This window comes from Alexandromys fortis, unplaced genomic scaffold (assembly GCF_014885135.2).
Source record: "Alexandromys fortis isolate MF-2015 unplaced genomic scaffold, M_Fortis_MF-2015_v1.1 scaffold_106, whole genome shotgun sequence".
NCBI lineage: Eukaryota > Metazoa > Chordata > Mammalia > Rodentia > Cricetidae > Alexandromys > Alexandromys fortis.
In genome coordinates, this window is record NW_026067980.1 from 5773884 (window position 1) to 5795615 (window position 21732).

The following is a 21732-nucleotide window of genomic DNA, read 5'->3' on the forward strand; positions in this document are numbered from 1 at the left end:
AGGCAGTTCTCTGTGGGAAAGAAGACAGCAGCTGGTTGAAGCTTAGCCTGAGGGGCCCACAAGACGGCTCAGCTGGTAAAGGCACCCCCTGCCAAACCTGATAATGGGGTGTTTGATCCCCAGGACCTCAGTGGAGATAGCAGAAGGAGAACAAATTCCCAAATTCACTTGATTTATGGTACTGCTCAGGGGCAAGGCCTCTCTGGTTCTATCTTTAACACCAGAACAGTTTTCCAAACTCACACCTAACTCACAACAGTGCCGTAACACGACAGAACATCCCGGCCCGTGAGATTACGGCTCCAGCAGAGCAGCCCCTCCCTGCCCTTTAAACCAATCCACACGGCAATCACAGTATTAAAAACTCAAGTGACAAAGTATAATAAAACTATGACTGCCGCATTGAAAACAGAAACTTCCCCACATGAAAAAGAGAAAAGGCTATCATTCCACGCAGCGTGTCCATCATCCATGCAGTCAGAACACCCTAAAGTAAAGCCAACCTTTGACAATGCCGTGACGAGCCTTACCCTCATCAGACCCAGGAACCTCAGCGAGGTTGGGTTTAGCTGTCTGCACGTTACCCTGACTTGTGACTCAGTGAGTCCAGTGCTTGGATCGTAAGGTCGGAAAAGCCGATTTACCTCCAGAGTGACTGTTCCACTTCTGCTTGGCAGGAATTTTCTATCAGATTCCCCGGGAGGGAGAGTTACATGACGCACATGGCCTCCACTCAGAGTGGGCAGGTGTGTGGACAAGGGCCACTGCCTGCCCCACCTGAGCAGGGTCTCCTGAGTGTCACCTCTGCCAGATGAGTGTGGGCCAGGCTCGAGCCCTTCAGATTCCCCTCTACCTGCCACCCTCCATGCGCTGTGCTCTCACTGTGAGAAGGGGCAGGACGCCGCTGAAGCCCTTCCCAGCTTGTGTGTTTCGCTGTTTGCAGGCTCACAGGCACACAGCAGGCAGACAGCACTTCCTAAGGAGGTTCGCACACCCAAGAATGCCTATGAAAACAGACAGAGTAAAGAAACGGAGCGACTCCACTAATCTCTCCAGGTCCCCATGCCTCCTACAACCACCTCTTCATTTGACTACAGGCACCGTGAAGGCAAAGTCCTTGGCTGCTATGACGTTAGGAAGCCTGACAGTCTGTGGCAGGGACCTGAACTACTCAATGAAATCCTTGCAGATGAAGCAGAGGCTGGACACTTAAGACAGCTTCTCCTGGGCTCTGAGGTTGGCAGAAGAATGGTTTATGGGTGGATAACAGACTCGGGCCGTGTACCGTATCATTCTGTATGTCAATCGAGTGTGGAGAAGGTTACCCCTCATTCTGTGTGTCAATTGAGTGTGGAGAAGGTTACCCCACTGAATTCTCATTCCACCATTATCTCCTTTCATGGGCAGGCAGGGTGTACAGGGTGTCACAACCTAGAGACACCTGGGAAGAGGGACCCTCAGTTGAGGAATTACTGAGGTCAGACTGACCTCTGGCCATTCCTGTGAAGTTGTCTTAATTGACCATCGATGTGGAAGGACCCAGCTCACTATGGGCGGCAGCATCCCTAAGCGAGTGAGTGTGAGCCATATACAAAAGCTAGCTGAGCAGGAGCCAGGGAGTCAGCCGTAGGCAGTGTTTCTCCGCAGTCTCTGCTTCAGTTGCTGCCTGAGTCCCTGCCCTGCCTCCCCTCAGTGACGGACTGCCTTCCAAAGTGCTACCTGAAGTAAACCCTTTCCTCCCCGAGTTGGTTTTGGCCATGGTGTTTCTCACAGGAACAGAGAGCAAACTAGGTCACAGATGGAGACAAAAAACTTCAGCAACGAGGCCAGAATCATCGCCATCCCCGACACACGCCTGGCAGTGCCTTTGTCACTAGGCTGCCCAGAGAAAGGATAACTACCAGGAACTAAGAATATGACTACAAGCTCTCCTGATGGGATTAAATGCACACCCCTGCACCTCAAATTATAGAACCTCATTCCTGGGACAGCCTCTTCAGTTACAGCCTATTCTGCAAAGAGGCTCTGAGCCTCCCTGTACAGAGGGGCTGCCTACAGAGAGTCAAAGACACTGCTTCGGATCTAAGACCTAGAATTACCGCTGCCCTTGGAGCAGGTACTTAGGAATCTATCTCCCTTTCCCGTGCAGTGGAGAATGAGATATATTTCCCTGCGTGGCTATGATGTCTGGAGCGTGAACACGCACAGCCTCTCCAGAGGCTCCCGCTTCAGCAGAGGACAGATCATTTCTTTCCTGCGTGGAAATCAGCTCCTAGGCTGTAAGGAAGGAGAAGGCGAGCAGAGCATTTGTTTCTTAACAGATGCAAAGATGATTTCTATTCTTTTTTTTATTATTATTCCTTGAGATGAGGTCCTACAATGCCCTCATTATTCTCAAGCTCGAGGGCTCAACGGATCTCCCTGTCTGAACCTCCTGAATGCTGGGTCTCCAGGTTCCACAGGACAGCTTTTAAAACACTGCTCTAACCCCTGCCTTTGGCCAGAACAAGGATAGACAAACTTTGGTTTGATGAAAAACAATACACGGAAAATTGGGCCTGAGGTTCAGAGCAGGGTCTGGGTGCAAACAGCCCAGCCTTTGCCTTGGCCTTGACAGGCCTTGATTCCTCGTCTGTAAAGGGCACACGTCTCAAGCCATGGTCACATGTTAGAAGAACTGAGGAGATCCTGAGTATCAGAAGTGATCTGTCGGACAGCTGACGGGGGCACAAACCTCTATTTAGAACCCTGCCATGCAACCTGATCTTTTAATAGGCTCTGACAAGGCCTGCAGGAAGGGCCTACTTAACTGAACTGAGGCCAGCACTGGCCAAACACATTTGGCAAAAGGTTGCATTTTTCCCTCCTGATGTTCCTATTACTGTAAGGGAGAAGTTGTTCTCTAAGAAGCTGCTTGGAGACGCTAAAGGGGTGAAGTGTAGAGGTGAGGAGAAGAAGGGAGGAGGAGAGGAGGGAGGGAAGGTAGTGAGGGGAGGAGGAGAGGTGAAGTGTCTCACCGAAGGTCATGAATGCAGGAGTTCAGAACTCTTAGCTGTCACTTTCCAGACTGTGAAGGTCACCAGAAGTAGGGGAAGGTGAACAGGTCCCTCATAGCCCTTTAAGTAGTAAACAAAGAGCTAATAAAACCACTGAATGAAACAGCTCTGAGCTCATGACAGATGGAAGTTGATAAGCGGACCAGGGAACAGAGGGTAGCCTACGGCGAACAGGAAGAACAGCTGTGGGGTTCTAGTCTCCGAACTAGGAAAACCCCAATGTGGAATCAAGCTCTCCCTGGAGCCTCCTCCATGTAACTGCTTCCAGCCAACCCAGCCCACCAAAGCTGTCCCCAAGCCACGGGCACCACGTATCCAAAGTAACCTGCCCACAGCTGATACAAGGGAGTGCCCCAGACTAGACACCAGGTCTCACTGCAGCACGGAGGCCCTTCCTTCCAGGAGAGGAATGCCTAACCGAGCCAGCACAAAGTCCAGTGGGCCCTGCGTCAACACCATGGTTAATGTCTGCTTGGTTTCTGAGACAAGGTCTTCATTTGTGGCCTGTTGGCCTAGAACTCACAAACCTCTTCCCTCGGGCTCCTGAGAGCCGGGGGTTAGAGTGGTGGCCCAGTGGTTAATAGTACTTGCTGTTCTTGTAAAGCACCCAGGTTCAGTTCCTAGCACCCACGTGGCAGCTCACTGTACGTGATGTCCACACATGTATGCAGGCAAAGCATTCACACACATAACTTAAAAATAAATATGCTTTTAAATTCGCCTGTACTGAATGTGTATGGACGGTTATGTTTTTAAGTATCCTGGGGTCTCACATACACTGCATGAGCACTCTAGCTCTGAGAATATTTATAACCTCAGCCTTCTTTTTACTTTTTAGTCTAAGTCAAGGCCTCAGTAAGTGGACTACATGGGTCTTAAACTCCAAAAGTAGCCGAGGGAGGCCTTGAATTTTAATCTGTGCGCAAGGAATGATTTAATAAATGCAGGAGGTTATCTGCATTCTTTGCACACAGCATGCTGTTTGCAAAACGTTGTGAAAAACAATATTAAAAAGTTCCAAGGCATAATGTAGAGAAAGACAAGCATATTAATTTAAGCCGAGGGGAAAAACTAGCCAGAAACAAACATAAGCTAAGGCCGAGCATTCATAACTAATAAGACGTCTCTGTATCATGATTTGGGAGACAGTTGCTGGCCCAAAAAAGTCTGGTCCAACTTAAGAGATTTGAGCATCTTTGAATGCTGATATTCATGAGGATCCTGGGTCAACTCCCCCAACAGCAAGCAACAACTAAACTGTAATAGTTAAGCCAGAGAGGACTTTTATTTTGAAGAATCACATACAGACTTTGGAAACTGGCAAGGGCATTTTCCTTTAATGCCAAGGCCTGCCTGGTAATGGTAATGGATTGATGGATGAATTAATGAATGAATGAATAAGTGAATGATAAACGGGGCCTTTCCAGTTCCCAGCATGACACAGGAAGGACTTAATAGGAAGGACAAGGATTTTCTCCTCAGAATTCCCTTTGCACCCGAGTTCCCTCAGAAATTCTGCATGCCTGACACCATTTCCCACTGCACAGCTGAGGAACTGGAGCACAAAGAAATAACTCGATCTGGTCATGGTCACCGTGTACAGCAGGAAACTTGGCTCCCTGGAGGTTTACCACATGGAAATCTGGGGTTCTCAGGCCCCTAGTGGACCAGGTGCCACCTAGAAGTGGAAGGAACCAGAAGTGATGGCCCAGCCACAAATACCGTGGGAATGGGTTTCTTCCAATAGCGTTGTTTGGTTGCAGGACAAAATGTCCGGAGGTTTCTGGAGCTCTGCTCTACAGAGGACTGCGCTTGGGAAGGCCCTATCCTCGAAATGTGGAGCTGGTTCCAGGCCACACTGTGGTCCTATGCTGTGATGGCTGATGTTAGGTCAACTTGAGGCAAGCTAGAGTCATGTGAGAGTTAACTGAGAAAAGGCCAGGAGATTGGGCTGTGGGCAAGCCTGCAGCGCATTTTCTTAATTAGTGATTGACAAGGGCCCAGCCCATGGCAGGTGGGGCGACCCCTAGGCTAGTGGTTCTGGGTCCTGTAAGAGAACAGGTTGAGCAAGTCAATAAGCAGAGCCCTTCCATGGCCTCCACATCAGCTCCGCCTCCAAGTTCTTGCTTTGCTTGACTTGCTGTCCTCACTTCCTTTGATGATGAACTGTGGAAGTGTAAGCCAAATAAATCCTTTCCTTCCCAAGTTGCCAGAGCAATAGTAACCCTAAGAAAGGGGATATATACAGCTATGCTCTCCACTAACCAACAAAAAAACAGAGGCTTTCCACTGGCCATACCCATCATGTATGCGAATACCCCTCACACGCCCCCCTCCCTACTCTCAGTTCTCTGAAAATGCCTCTCCTACCTACCTTGTGCTTCTAATACACCTAGTAATGTACAATAAATGCCCATGGAATGACTCAACAATTCATCGACCGATGGGCTAGTTCCCCTCAAGGGACTCTCAGATAATAAGCTCTTGATAATAATAACAAGAGGGACCAGGCTCCTGGGATCAACCAGTCCCACAAGAGGTAGTTGTGATGCTGTGGCAAGAGCCACAGTCAGCCAGACCCCAGGGGCCTGAGACCAACACATGCTTCTACGGCTTGAACTCCTACGGCTTGGACAATTATTTCCTCACTCTTAGACTGTTTGCTTAAACTGCAATAAGAAATGAAATATGATAAATCTAAAGCCTCTTCCCATGCCGAGTATTTTTTTTTTTAACTATGATGGGGGAGGTGTGCATCTGAGTGCAGGTGCCTATGAAGGCCAAAGAAGGTGTCAGATTCTCTAGAACAAGAGTGACAGGTCACCGTGAGTCAATATTGGTGCTAGGAACTGGACTTGGGTCTTCTGCAAGCAGTGCATGTTCATAACCATTAAGCCAGCTACCCAGCCCCTCAAATTTTATGTCTTTGAAATATGTAGGAAAGAGGAACTTAGTGCGACAGCTGAAATTGCATTTTGCATGCGTTTCTTTCATCTATATATTTACCTATTTGTTTCTGTGGTATGGGATGGAACCTAGGCCTTCACACATGCTACGCAAAGCTGTACTGCTAAGACACATCCTCGGCCCTGTCTGGAACCTCTTAATCTTTGAACGGGCTCTAAAATGAAACATTTCAAGACACAGTGTTGGGTTAGGTTTACCAAGGACAAGCCAAACACTTCCTTCCCTCCACATCCAGGAGAAACATTTCTCCTAACACCATATATTCACTTCCCATGGCAAGGACGTTCAGCTTGGGAATTCTGAATTCCACGAGAGTATCTGGGTGAACGTAAGTGAGCCTCTGATCACAAAAGGACCCAGAGCAGAGGTGCTGGGGGTACACCAAAGCCCTGGGCCATGTGCTGGAGAGGGACATCCCTACTCACTCCGAGAATAGTTGCAGACACAGAGCGACAACTGCAAACAGGGCAGGCTGACTCCAACGTCACATCCCACAGGGGAGCTCGGCACTGAGCCTGTGCGGTTCACGGACTATCTAATGAGAACACTGGCTAAGAGCTGAGTTTCCACGAGGAGACCAAATAGTTGTGGTTTTCCTTTTTGTTCCACGGACTGCTTTTAAGTAAAGTCTCTTCTGTCACCTACGACTACAAAATAGGGGAACAACACTACTCCTTCCTTCTAGAACCCTGTGAGAATTCAAGCAGAGGAGTAGAAAACCGGTGCACAGAGAGAGTTGACACTCAGCAAACACTCAGCCTGCCGCCAGTGACGGCTCTAGATAAAGGCCACCTCAAGTCGGAAATCTAACCCTGGGCTTCAGAATCCTTCAGTGAGACAAAAGAGAGGATGTGCTTCTGTACTGAACTGACCCCTGGAACAGCAGCCTGGAGGCTTTGCAGAAGCGAAAGTAAAGTTTCATCTGCACCAGGGAAGATCCAGGACTGCCCAGGTGTGTGGGGGCCTGGGTCTCAGGAGAGGTTGCTGCTCCCTGTGAGGGCAGAAGTTTATGGGTATCAGTGGGAGATGAAACCAGGCAACGGTCCCAAGAAGATGAACCTTCCCAGAGGAAAGAAGAGAAGAAATTACAGCCCCAGAGAGGTATGCTGTTCACCTTGCTGACTGCAAAAATTCAAGGACATATCTGAGGTTTGCAGGGGGTAGGCAAGACAGGAAACCTGGTACCCAGCTGATAAGCCAAACTGTGTTCCCTAGAGAGTGATCCGATCATTTTTATTAGACTCTTAAGTGTGTATGCAGGATGATTCAGCAACTCTTCTCCTTAGTAAACACCATGGAGAACCATTAGCTTGTGTGCCAAAGGAAGACAGCCCAGCACACATCCCAGCAAAACCCAGAGCCAGTCTAAGCGCCATGAGCTGGCTCAGCAGTCGGTGAGATGGAGGCCCTCACACTTGCTGTGATGTGAAGACGGAGAGTCACATAGGCTGCTGCCTCAAAAACATCACAGGATGCATCACTAAGTGTTTATAGGGTTGGAAAACAGGCCGGCCAGCACAACATGCACTTTTAAAAGAAGAAACGAGCGACTGAGGAGATGGATCCATGGGTTGAACAGTTTGGCGCCCAATTGTGAGGACCCGAGCTTGGATTCCCCAGAACCCACATATATGCCAAGTAGGCATGGCAGCCCACTTATAATCTCTATACATGGGAGGCTGAAACAGGATTCCCTGGAGCAAGCTGGGACTTGCTTGAGACTAGGTGAACCTGCGAGTTCTGGATTAAAATGAGAGACCCTGTCTCAATAGATAAGGTGAAGAGGGATCAAGAGAGACAGCTGACTTCAACCTCTGGCCTCCACATGTGCTTGTATATACACACACCACCAACAACAACAATAACAAAAACAACAACACCATCACCACCACCACCACCAACAACAACAACACCATCACCACCACCACCAACACCACCATCACCATCACCACCATCACCACCACCACCACCACCACCACCAACAACAACAACAACAACAACAACAAAGGAGAAGGAATGAAAGAGTGACTTCCTTCTATATATCTCGATAGCCAGAGAAAATTCTGGAAGGAAAATGGACATATTACACAAAGCATGAACACAACTGTATAGATAATAAGGAAGAACAGGAATGGATTCAGGACTGAAAATTAAACTTTTTTAATTGATAAAACTCAAAAGTTATTCTTAAAAAAAGAGGAAGTGAAAGAGGGAGGAAGAAATTGCATGAAAGAGCTCGGGTCCATCCCTGCTGGCTCTTGAGAGACCAGCCACTCACAAGCACCGTGTTCTGGGTGGTGGCACTGTGTTTGGGGATGAACACCCACAGCGTAGAACTGAGACACCAAATTTTACACCACATCGTTTCTGTGATCCCAGCTCTTCTGGGACTTAGAAATATTTCTTTGTATTTAGCAATGGTTTCTCTCCTCTGGTGGAACAAGCTGGACACGGGAAAGGAGATGTGTTCCTGGAGGCAGAGGATCAAACCCAGAGCCTGACGCATGCTAGGAAGACACTGTACCACCAAGCTCCTCACCTCGCCCCATGCAACCTCTGATCCTTCAGGGTTTCTACCAACCATATAGGCATGAAGGAATTTGACGCATTGAACCATTGCATGACATTTTTTTCCTTAACTGTTACCTTTCCTTGTTTTCTTCCATCCCTCTATAAATGCACTGATTCATCACTGGGAAATTCTCTGCAGACTCAGCGTGCCAGGCCTAGATTTTCTTTCCTAAAAAACAAAATGACCAAGGGAATGATTAGAACAAAGCACAATGACACAAATGTGAAAAAACCCATAATGAAGCCAGCTAGTGATGGTGCACGCCTTTAATCCCAGCACTCTGGAGGCTGAGGCAGGTAGATCTCTGTGTTGGAAGCCAGCCTGGTCTGCAGAGCGAGTTCCAGAACAGCCAGGGCTATAGAGAAACCCTGACTCGAAAATAAAACAGAACAACAACAACAAAAAGAAAAAGTAAAGCAAAACAAGACAAAAAATCCACTCATTCTCTCTCTCAAACGCACACTTAAATAATGAATTAAATAAGTAAAATTACACATACAAACGGCATATTTCAGTAAAAACACACCAAGAGGGCCACATTAGAATATACCAAAGGCTACCCAGCATCCCTCACATCCATCCTCCTTTTTTTCCACAATCCCAAGTTGAGCATCCGTAAATCAAAACATCCAAACTCTAAAATGTTCCAAAATCTGAGACTTTCTGAGCCCCAACAAGATCCCACAAGTAAAAAATTCTGGACCAGAAAACATTACCGTATTCACAAAATTTGTTTAAAATATTGCATATAGCTAATAGGGTGCTATGTGCATAAGGTATATATGAAAGTTAAATTCTATGTTTAGACTTGAGTCCCTTCTCCAAGATATCTCATTATAGATATGCAGATAGTTCTCAGTTTGAAAAAAAAAATTAAAACGTCCTGGTTTCCGACAAGGGATAAGGTATCCTTGGAGTATCTTCTGTTTTGGTTTTTTGAGGCAGAGTTTCTCTATGTATCCCTAGTTGTCCTGGAACTCACTCTGTAGATCAGGTTGACCTTGAACTCACAGAGACCCGCCTGCTTCTGCCTCCCCCATACTAGGATTAAAGGCGTGCATCACTACCACCCCGCTCTTGCAGTATCTTCTATGAGACTCTTGAGCAGGGCACCAAGTACAGGAGGAGAAGCCTATATGACGGCTAAAGTTATCACAAAATGACGTCTTAGAATGCACATGATGCTCACACCAAAGATCCAAGTTGAAGTCCTCAGCTGTAACAGAGGCTGGGCAGGAGACTAAGGAAGAGCCAAAGAAGAGCTAAAGAGAATCAATCCACGGTGCTTCCTAGGGTCCCTCCTCTTCTTCACTGTAGCAGCATCTGCCCCATAGGGAGCACGAGCCACACTCTTAGGTTCCTGGATCAGCTGTGGCTGCTGCATTCCTCACCAAAAAGAAGGCTGTGGTTGACATCACAGGACAGATTCCCTTCATAGGCATGCCTCCAAACACCAAACTGCTACTTTGTTTGGTGTTACACACACACACACACACACACACACACACACACACACACCAGTTACTACTCTAGAAAGCTATTCTTAGGGAGAATGTGTTGACTTCCAACTCAGGGCCTCCTAGACAAGGGTTGAGGACGATCCTAGCCACCCATGGTTAATTAAGCCAACCACCGCTGTCCCAACCGTCGTGACCACTGAGCATATAAGACCTGCTTGGCAGCGTCTCTGACCTATCATTCCCCATCTGCTCCATGTGGGCCTGGCCTTCTCCCAGGCTAAAGCACTATCTGCTTAACTCTGATCCAGGGGAGAAGGACCAGATTCCTGGGATGCCTGACCCCACCCAGAGAAAAGGGATAGAGCCAGTGTTGGGGAGATTCTCCAGCCCCTGCCTCCAATGCTGTTCTTTCATTTAACTTGCGGAGATCAAGCTATGAGCTATTTTTAGCATCGGGGTCCCTGTCTAGGGCCACTGATCTGGCTTCCATCAGAGCTAACTTCATCAGCTGCCGCGTGTACATTCTGGGGGTGGGGGTGGGGCAGGAATAAGGCGTGTGTAAAAATGCAGATCTTAGAAAAGGAGAGGGAAAAGAAGTGGGCTTGAGTAGAGAGCTCCGGGGGTGCCTTAGCAATGCAGTTGTAAAGCGGGGGGGGGGGGGGGGGGGGGGGGCGGGGGCGGTGNGTGTTGATTGCGGGGGGGGGGGGGGGGGGGGGGGCAAAGGAGAGGGGGCCAGAGAGGGCGGGGGGGGGGGGGGGGGGGGGGGGGGGGGGTGGGGGGGGGGGGGGGGGGGGGGGGGGGGGGGGGGGGGGGGTGGCGGGGGGGGGCGGGAGTATCAACGGTCCATATCTCAGACACTGTGGCTAGGATTGCCTCAGCGCAGCTCACTCCAGCCTGGAAGCCAAGATGGCGCTCTCATTCCCAACCTCTTCTGCAAGCAGCATACGCACGGTCACTGCAGCGTGGAAGCCCAGCTCTCCTCCCCAGTGAGCAGGAACCGGAACTCCTTCTTCACACTCACTGCCCTCAAGGACCTGTGAGAGGGCACCTGGGAGGAGAGGCTGGCTCGACCCAGCATGATAGCGGTATATTATTTGTGTTGTAATCGATAAAGCTTGTCCGAAGGTCAGTGCAAAGCAGCCACACCAGCCAGCCACACAGGCCAGGCAGTGGTGGCACACACCTTTAATCCCAGCAGCCTCACTAGTTCGCCATAGAGACCAGGAGCTGGTGTTGCACACCTCTAATCCCAGTACTAGAGAGGAATATAAGGCGGGATGAGACAGGAACTCGCTCTCTTTCAGTCTGAAGAGTTCAAAGAGGTAAGAGCTCTCTAGTGGCTTGGCTGATTTTGCTTTTCTGATCTTCAGGTTGAACCCCAATATCTGCCTCTCGGTTTTTATGATTCGTGATGCAATTGGCACCCAACATTTGGGGTACAGATTCACAAACAAGCTGTTTTAGCCACTGGCACAGGCCAGAGCTACACGTGGGGTTCCCACTAGAGATGCACATGTGGCTCCAGGCCTACTTGGCTAGGCTTTCTTTTCTTTTTTCCCCAAGCCTCTGAGGGAGTTTGGGATTTTCCTGTTATAGCCTCTCTGAAACACTCTCCAGCTGCCACCCAAACTCCAGAAGCCCCTGAGCCCCAAACCACAGCACTCATCTGTATTACCAGCTGGTTCTGCCTTCAGGCAGTTACCCACCTCCAAAAAAAACCAACTTTTTTAGCTTTACCAAACAATCCATCAATCCTGTGAGCAATCTTTCTCTCTCTCTCTCTCTCTCTCTCTCTCTCTCTCTCTCTCTCTCTCTCTCTCTCTCTCTCTATCTCTAAACACTATAAATTATGGGCTCTCCCTGAATACCCTTCTCAGGGAGCTGGCAAACCAGGTGGCTACCATGAAATCCAGTACAGCTTTTACTGTTCTACACAACAGCAATAAGCCTTATATCTTCATAAACCTTCTTAGATTTGATAAGACAATTGGAAAGTCTTAAAGGAAGAAATGAGTTAAAAGAGTTTTCCCTCATTAAAAAATGGGGAACTACAGGCTGTAACTGCACAGAGTAGACCAAGAGGTGAGTGATCAGCCAGACAGCTGGGCACCTCACTCTCTAGACCCTCAGTACTGGGGCAAAACCCCAGGCCCCTACCCCACCTCCAACACCCCACCCCATCAATCAGACCCTTTAAGCTACAAGGCCCACTCTACCCACAAACACACCCATCCCCTGCAACCTCAGAGGAACTCTGAAGCACAGGCTGCAACTGCGCAGAGCAAACCAAGAGAGTGGGCCAAGAGAGACCTCAGTGGCCCCCTAGGACACAGACAGCAACTGCACAGAGTAGACTAAGAGCAGCTCCCTAACACACGGACAGAAACTGCAAGGATTGGACCAAGAGGCAGGCACTGCCAGCACCAACTGGAGGAAGAGGAGGATAGGTGCCAATGCAAGAATTCATATAACAACCTAAAAAGTAACATGTTAACACCAGAACCCAGTGGTCATACAACAGGAAGACCTGATAATCCTAACCCAGAAGAAGCAGAAGAAAACTATCTTAAATATAACTTTATAAAAATGATAGAGACCCTTAAAGACAGAATGAAAAATTCCCTTAAAGAAATGGAGGAAAAGACAAACGAAAAATTGGATGTAATCAATAAATCTCTTTTAAAAACTCAAGAAAAAGCAGTCAAACACGTGAAGGAAGCAATTCAAGACTTGAAAACTGAAATAGAGGAAATAAATAAAACACAAACTGAGAGAATTCTGGAAAGGGAAAATCTGGGTAAATGAACAGGAACTACTGATTCAAGCATAACCATCAGAATACAAGAAATGGAAGAGAGAATCTCAAATGTTGAAGATAGTATAGAGGAAATAGATTCATTGGTCAAAGAAAGTGATAAATTCAACAAATTCTTAACAAAACATCCAGGGATTCTGGGACACCAGAAAAGACCAAAAAAATAATAGGGATACAAGAAGAAGAAAAACTCAAAGGCACAGAAAACATATTCAACAAAATCATAGAGGAAAAATTTTCCCAACCTAAAGAAGGATATGCCTAGGAAGGTACAGGAAGCAAGTCCCCTCACCATATAATCACAACACAAAACATACAGAATAAAGAAAGAATATTAAGAGCTGTCAAGTAACATATAAAGGCAGACCTATCAGAAAACAAGACATTCCATGAAAAACCAAATTTAAACAATACCTATTCACAGTCTTACATAAAGTACTAGAAGGAAAACTCCAACCCAAGGAAGCTACCTGCACCAAAAAAAAAAAAAAAAAACCACAGGCATCAGACAACCTCACATCACTAAACCCCAAAGAAGTGAAACATACAGACACTACCACCAAAAAATAACAGGAATTAACAATCACTGATCATTAATATCTCTTAATATCAACAGACTCAATTCACCTATTAAAAGACACAGGCTAACAGAATGTTACAACATTTTTTAAACAAATACAAAAGCAGGTTCCATCCTTCTGCTGTATAAAGAAATATACCTCAACCTCAAAGACAGATATTACCTCAGAGTGAAGGACTGAGAAAAGATTTTCCAATCAAACGAACCCAATAAACAAGCAAGTGTAGCTATCCTAATATCTAACAAAATAGACTTCAAACTAAAATCAATAAGAAGAGATAGAGAAGGACACTTCATACTCATCACAGGAAAAAAAATCTATCAAGATGAAGTCTCAGTCCTGAACATTTATGCCCCAAATACAAGAGCACCCACATATGTAAAAGAAATATTACTAAAGCTTAAATTGCACATCAAACCCCAAACAATAATAGTAGGAGACTTCAACACCCCACTCTCCACAATGGATAGATCAACCAGACAAAAACTTAACAGAGAAATAAAGAAACTAACAGATGTCATGACTCAAATGGACTTAGCAGACATCTATAGAACATTACACCCAAACACAAAAGAATATACCTTCTTCTCAGTACCTCATGGAATCTTCTCTAAAATTGACCACATTCTCAGTAAGAAAGCAAATTTCAACAGATTGTCCACTCTCTCCATATCTATTTAACATAGTTCTTGAAGTTACAGCTAGAGCAATAAGACAACAAAAGGAGATCAAGGGGATACAATTGGAAAGGAAGAAGTCAAACTTTACTATTTGCAGATGACTTGATAATATACATAAGCGACCCCAAGAATTCTGCCAGGGAACTCCTACAGATGATAAACACCTTCAGTAATGTGGCAGAATACAAGATCAACTAAAAAAAATCAGTAGCCCTGCTATATACAAATGATAAAGAAGTGAGAAACATCACCCTTCACAATAGCCACAAATAACATAAAATATCTTGGGGCAACACTAACCAAAGAAGTGAAAGATCTGTTTGAAAAGAACTTTAAGTCTTTGAAAAAAGAAATTGAAGAAGATATCAGAAAATGGCAAGATCTTCCTTGTCCTTGGATAGGGAGGATCAACATAATAAAAATGGCAAGCCTACCAAAAGCAATCTACAGATACAATGCAGTCTCCATCAAAATCCCAACACACTCCTTTACAGATCTCAAAAGAACAATACTTAACTTCATATGGAAAAAAAAAAAACCCAGGATAGCCAAAACAATCCTGAATAATACAGGAACTTCCAGAGTCATCACCATCCCTGACATTAAGCTCTGTTATAGAGCTACAGTAATGAAAATACACAGTGCTTAGGGATAATTAATTCTATTACAAGCTCACTGTAAGTTTAATATTTGCTTCTCAATAGGTGAATGCATGCCATATGAGACTAGTGCTTCCTTGAATATCTTTAAATATAACAATGGTACAGGAGTCCATGGTTTATGGATATTTGTCATTGTTTAGGGAGATTGGTTACAAGTTATTATTGGTAATGATCAGAAAAACTAAACAAAGGAAATTAGAGTCAAGGTTTCTGTTTTGAAAAGAAAAAAGGGGACTATAGATATGACAGGATAAAAAGTTAGATAATTGAATCAACTCTGAAAAGAAAAAAGGAAGAATATAGATAAGACAAGAAAAAAGGAAGATTATTGAATCTACTTTTAAAAAGTAAACAGTAATTTTAAATGTTTTCGAGGTCAAACAAAGATATATTTTAGATAGATAGGTCATCTTCAAATACTTCAGAGATCTACAGAATATTTAAGATGGTATTTAAGGTGTTTTAATAATATCGGTTCTTTTTGTTATGACAGACATGTCTGCTCCTGGCAATCCACTTCAGAGAAGATGATGGGCATCAAAGAAATTTCACATGGAGTTTGCTTTCTTTATGGCAAATGTAAACCACTGAGCAAGAAAGTAGCTTTGTCTCAACTGCTGACAGTATGCTGTCCTAATGGGACAAGCAGGACACAAAAGAAAGTAACTGCCAAACATTGCCCAGATAAGGCGATACAGTCCTTCAAAAACCATTCTTCATAGAAAAATCTGTCAGATACTCTAGGCCTGTAGACTGAAGATGGATTGCAGAGAAACTTTAGGTGACTATCCAGAAACCAGCTGTTTCTGTCATTTCTCACATTTGTTGGAAGTTGCCTGCACACACTTCTGCTTACTCAGTTAATATTATTTCCTTCTTGGGTCTCTAGGGGAGTTGAGGACTAGACAGCTATAGTTTTCCTTGTTTACCAGATGCAAAAAGCAAGTTATGATAGAAAGTAAAGTAGGTATTTTTGGACTTACCAAGAATGGACAGATAATTCATTCAGAGTATTTTCTCTGAATTTTTCAAATGCAAATGAATTAGACATTGTTGATCTAGTTATTGGCTATATATTGTCCATAGTTGTACTTACTGTATGTAGTTTTCTTATACTAGTTACAGCCTTCCTTTTTTATTTTAGACAAAAAAGGGGAACTATATTGGCATACTGTGTTTTAATAAATAAAGCTCACCTAAAAAACACAACACAAAACAGCCACATTAGTCAGCCATACAGGACAGGCAATGGTTGCACACACCTTTAATTCCAGCAGCCACAATTGTTAACCATGGATGTCAGGTGGTGGTGGTATATGTCTTTAATCCCAACACTAGAGAGAAATATAAGGCAGTATGAGATAGAAACTCCTTCTCTTTCAGTCTGAAGATTTTAAAGATATAAGAGCTCTCTAGTGGCTTTTCTGATCTTCAGATTGAACCCTAATATCTGTCTCTGGATTTTTATTATTCGGGCTGTACAGCATTGCAGAAAGTGTTCTGTTTCTTTGAAGGTCTCATGTAACCTAAGCTGGTTTCCAACTTACTGTGTTAGGTCATAGACCCATGAACTTCTGAACCTCTGGTCCTCAATTCCCAAGTGTTCTAGTGTATTACAGGTATACACACCAGCAAGTCATCTGGAAGCCATCACATGCCAGCTTGTACCTAAGAGTAGGCAACAACTTCTACCACTTGTAGAAGTGCAACAATTTCCAGCACTGAGGGCTATCAAGGAATTCTCACACCAGCCCCAGAATGGAGGCACCGTTACTGCCTCACCTTAGGAATCAGAAAACGGGGAGCTAGGAATGTTGGAATGCTGTTTGATGGTAGAGGATATACTTAATACCCATGAGATGAGCACTCCTGTTCCCCACCCCACCCCCAAAAAATAAGAAATTGGTCATAAAGAAGATCTAGAAATGGTCACCCAGACTACAAATAATAAACTAAAAATAATGAGAAGGCATATGACCTTGGGAGTCTGCAATCCTCACCACTGCATTATATGTGTTACATAGCTTGATCATGGATGGATGGATGGATGGATGGATGGATGGATGGATGGACAGATGAATGGATGGATGAATGAACACTGAGCCCAGGATTACCAACTCCTATAAAAGAAACTTATCCCATATATCGCTTCATGCCATTGTTTGTAATGAACTCAGCCACCACTGCCCGTCTTTGTCCGTTGAAGATCTTAGGTATCCCAGGCACCCACGCACAGCTCCCAAGGGAGCCAGGATCACAGACATTTACAGAGGACACATGCAGAGCTCCAGGGTGCCGAGACCTGCTCCTGGACATGGCACCCAGATGATAGCAGTTTTCATATTGACCAGTTGACTACACAGCCTGGGCTTTCTCCCACCACTCGCCTTGGTCAATGAGATCCATACAAAGGTGACTGAGATCAGGATTGCTCAAACTCTTCAGATCGACAGTTCTGTGAGTTCATCATCAATCAATCAGCCAGCCCAGCCACTTCCTTGGAAGAGGAACTCTCATTCCCTGGGTAGAGACTGGCATGACCACACCCTCATTCCTCTCCTCAGCTGGCAGCAATGAGAACTTACTGGCATTTTCCGAACACCGGCCTCCTGTATACATGGCACCATTGTGTCCACTGGCTACGGAATCCTACTGTCTTGTCATTTAAAAATGTTTACCCCCAGATGTCACAGAGTGCTGGGGAGAAGGTAAAGCAACTCCTATTGTTGCTCTGGGAGCATCTTGGGTGACTGTGGTAATTTCTTTTTTTTTTTTTATGTTTTCTTTTTTTTCTTTCTTTCTTTCTTTATTTATTAAATATTTCAGTCTCTTCCCCACCTCCGCCTCCCCTTTCCCTCCCCCTCCCCCAATCCATTCCCCCTCCCTCGTCAGCCCAAAGAGCAATCAGGGCTCTCCGTCCCGTGGGAAGTCCGAGGAAAACCCTCCTCCGTCCAGGTCTCGTAAGGTGAGCATCCAAACTGCCTAGGCTCCCACAAAGCCACTACATGCAGTAGGATCAAAGACCCATTGCCATTGTTCTTGATGTCTCAGTAGTCCTCATTGTCCGCTATGTTCAGTGAGACCGGTTTTAACCCAGGCTTTTTCAGACGACTGTGGTAATTTCTAGTCACTGTGCGAGATGTGTTCCAGAATGTTCTCAGTAGCACTAATTTTCCATCCCTGTTGCAACACAATCTAAACAGCAAATGCATCCTTGCACGGGTCAGAAGGACTGCATTCCTTCCAGAAGCACTAGAGAGGATGTCTTTCTCTTGCACTTCCTGGCTTCCAGAGGCTGCTCTGTCCCCTCAGCTAGTCCTTCTCCATGCCCAGAGCCAACAGTGGGGGATCTTCAGATTCCATTGCTCCCTCAGCTTGAATCGTCACACCTCAACTTGGACACTGCCTCCCCAAGACTGGAATAATTCAGGACAATTTGTCCCATAGGGAGACCATTACTAAAAATCTACGAAGTCCCTCTTGCCAGCTAAGGTCTCACAGTCTCAAGTATTACAAGTGAGTGGGATCTGTCAGGAGCATTTCTTAGAGCAGTGGTTCTCAACCTTCCTAACGCTGCAACCATTTAATGCAGCTGCTCATGTTGCGGTGATCTCCAACCGCGAAATTATTTTTGTTGCTATTTCATAACTATAATTTTGCGACTGTTATAAATCATAATATAAATATCTGTTATGCAGATGGCCTTAGGTGACCCCTGTGAAAGGGTCATTTTGACCCTCAAAGGGGTCATGATCCACAGGTTAAGATTGCTGTTTTAGAGGATCTTATATAACCTACCACAGGCCCCAGCCTGTACACCACAGGAAGATGCATCCAGAAGCGAATGAGTGCTGTGTAACAACACGAGCCCACAACACCTGTACAGCCATTTTCAGGAAGGCAGAGACGGTTACAACTATCCCAACCTCTATGCCATCAGGCCGGGGTCGGGGAGTAGACAATGTCTGGAAGAGGGCACAGGATGGCTTTGGGAACATCTGGCAAACACACGTTCCTTGCTCTTTTGGAGTATTTTGCTTTTGGATTTTTGAGAAAGGGTCTCACTCTGTAGCCCACACTGGATGGAACTCATGATACAACCCAGATTGAGTTTGGACTCACAGCAATTCTCCTGCCCCACACTCCTAAGATCTTAGCTACAGTGGCATACACTTAGCCCTTGAGAGGCTAGAGCATCAGGACTATGAGATCTTGGCCAGTCTGGCCTGTGGCTAACAAGACCTTGTCTCCAAAAGGGCAGGAAAGGGAAAGGGAAGAAAAAAAACTCCATGCAATCTGTTTCTAAAGCCCAATGGACTCATAAATACACAGTAACAAATCAAGACTGTTATTCAAGTCGTATCTCTTCATTTTCACGTCTCGGAAAGGGACCACACCCTCCAGAGAGACTCTGCTATGCACGCTATAAAAACTTATCAACAACCAACAGTCAGGGCTTGTCCTCCAGGCTTTTATCAGAGAGTGGGGAGAGGACTGGACACGTCTCTCCCTGTTGTCTACTCACCTTAGGCCTAGAGCCAAAGTCGGCGATAAAGGCCAATTGAACAGTCTGGCCTGGACCACAAGGTCCCACGCCACCTGCCCAGATGACCTCACCTCTCCAACAGCCAAGAAGGATGACCCAGGGCCCTTGGCTAGAAGCAAGGTCACACCCCTCAAGGACAGCTATGGACACTAAACTGAAGCAGAAATAGCATATTATACCCATGGCTATTCCTCAGTCAGCACACTGGCCAGCAATGCTGGTGACAGGCTTAAACCTAAGCGTTCTCATCCATCAAGACCTCACAGACAGTAACCAAATACAAGCCTGGGCCACAGGGATCCAGCAGTGCAACTGTGGCAGCATGGTACTCTGTCTACTGGCCATCTCCACGAGATGCGATGACCCACGTCACGCAGAGGAAGACCTGAAGCACAGCCCGCTGCTTTGGTGCACTGGAGCCAACACACGCTAGCCATGGTGGGAATTTAAGCCACAGGAATCAGAATGCTCTGCAAACCATGGCTCCTTTTCTTCCATTTGTCCCCAAAAGTTAGCTACCGAACAATCCCAAACACACACTGTGTGTATGCCAATATAATACTAAGGTTTAGAAGAAACAAATCCTTGGGACTGGCGACATAGCTCAATGGGAGAGCACTGCCGTGCCGTGAGTGCAATGCCCAGAACTGGAGGGGGAGACAGACAATGCCAAAGCTATTTTCATTTTTTTTAAAAAGGTTTTGCATGTTTATAAATGTGTGGTGTGCATGCATGTTTTTGTGTGTACATGTACGTGCTTGCATGCATACACATGTGTTTATAAGTGTGTGGTGCTCAGAGGTTGATGTTGGATGGCCTCCTTGATTGTTTCCACATTATATATTAAGACAAGAGCTCACTTGGGCGGTAATGGCACACTCCTTTAATCCCAGCACTCTGGAGGCAGAGGCAGGCAGCTCTCTGTGAGTTCGAGACCAGCCTGGTCTACAGAGTGAGTTTCAGGAAACTAGGGCTACACAAAGAAACCCTGTCTCAAAAAACAAACAAAATTAACCAGGCAGGACCTCGCTCGTGAACCCAGAGCTAGTGGATTCAGTTAGTCTAGCCAGTTTGCTCTAGGAATCCCGTCTCTGTCTCTATCTCCCTAGTGCTGGGACAACATGCAGACTGTAACACCCACCCAGAATTTACATGGGTGCCAGGGATCCAAACTCTGACCCTCACACTTGGGAGGACAGCACTTTGCCTATGGAAACATCCCCATGACCCCAAAGCTCTTGCTTTTTGTTTTTTTTTTTTTGTTGTTGTTGTTGTTGTTGTTGTTTGTTTTGGTTTTTTTTTTTTTTTGAGACAGAGTTTCCTTATATAAGGATATCCTGGTCTTCCAATTCACTCTGTAGAACAGGCTAGCCTCAAATTCACAGAGATCTGTCCTCCTCTGTCTCCTGAGTGCTGGGATTAAAGGGATGCAACACCATGTCTGGCTACTTGCAGCTATTTTAAATAGCTGCTTCCAAGATGGAATACAGGACATGGGACTGGCTGGACGTGAAGGCAGGCCTCAGTATCGCTAATGATTTTTAGCATCTTTTAAAATTATTTTCCAAGGTTTTGTTTTGTTTTTAAAAGCATTAACCAGTTTGGTGTGGTGGCATATACCAGTGACTGGCAAGTAGAGGCAGGAGGATTAGAAACTCAAAGTCAACCTGAGCTACACAGTGAGACCTGGCTGAAAGAAAAGAAAAGAAAAGAAAAGAAAAGAAAAGAAAAGAAAAGAAAAGAAAAGAAAAGAAAAGAAAAGACCCATCAAGGAGGGTATAGCTCTTGCTTGGTATGTGCAAGGGCCCAAGTTCCATCCTCAGCCCCAGGAGAGGAGGCACTGAGCATCCCAGCACAGCGTGACACAGCAGTTATGAAGGGATCTACTGGAACAAGGTGAAGAAGGCCTCCATCACAGATGGCTCCTCAGAGAGGTGCTGTGTGTGCAACCTGCCTGGAAGGCAGACAAGCTGGGGCCACTCTGGAGCAGAGGATCAACTCCACCGCTCATAGGCACCATGGGCTCCCAGAGTGTGCTTGCAGACGGGTGGTACCTTCCTGACACTCCCGCCACGCTCTTCCTCACCTTAATCCCGCCACTGTGAACCTCCCCTGCACCCCAACTAAGCACGCCTCGATGAGTGCAAACCTTAGTGAAGAGATGGAAATAGCCAGGAACTGTGTGTTCTTCCCTCTCACAGAGGACACCGCGCACCTGCTACAGCTGGAGACACAAGGCCGCGCTGGTGGAAAGCCAACCGCCAACTGCCCAAGAACCACAGGAGAAAATAAGTAAAAGAGGTAAAATGTGCGGGACCCCAAGGCCCGTAGGTTGCCACCGCCTCGGAGAGAGGAGAACTGCATGCGATACAAGGACCGGAGGCACTTATTTC

General features: G+C 46.0%; 1 protein-coding gene across 1 annotated transcript in view; it reads right to left on the reverse strand.

Annotated features, from left to right (window-relative positions):
• The window catches only part of Arhgef3 (Rho guanine nucleotide exchange factor 3), a 280755-nt gene that overhangs the window by 222424 nt on the left and 36599 nt on the right, over positions 1 to 21732 (reverse strand). The window contains exon 2 of the mRNA XM_050158206.1: positions 8670 to 8763. Within this exon, the coding sequence (XP_050014163.1) occupies positions 8670 to 8713 (44 nt within the window). The 5' untranslated portion in view covers positions 8714 to 8763. The remainder of the gene's footprint in view (positions 1 to 8669; positions 8764 to 21732) is intronic.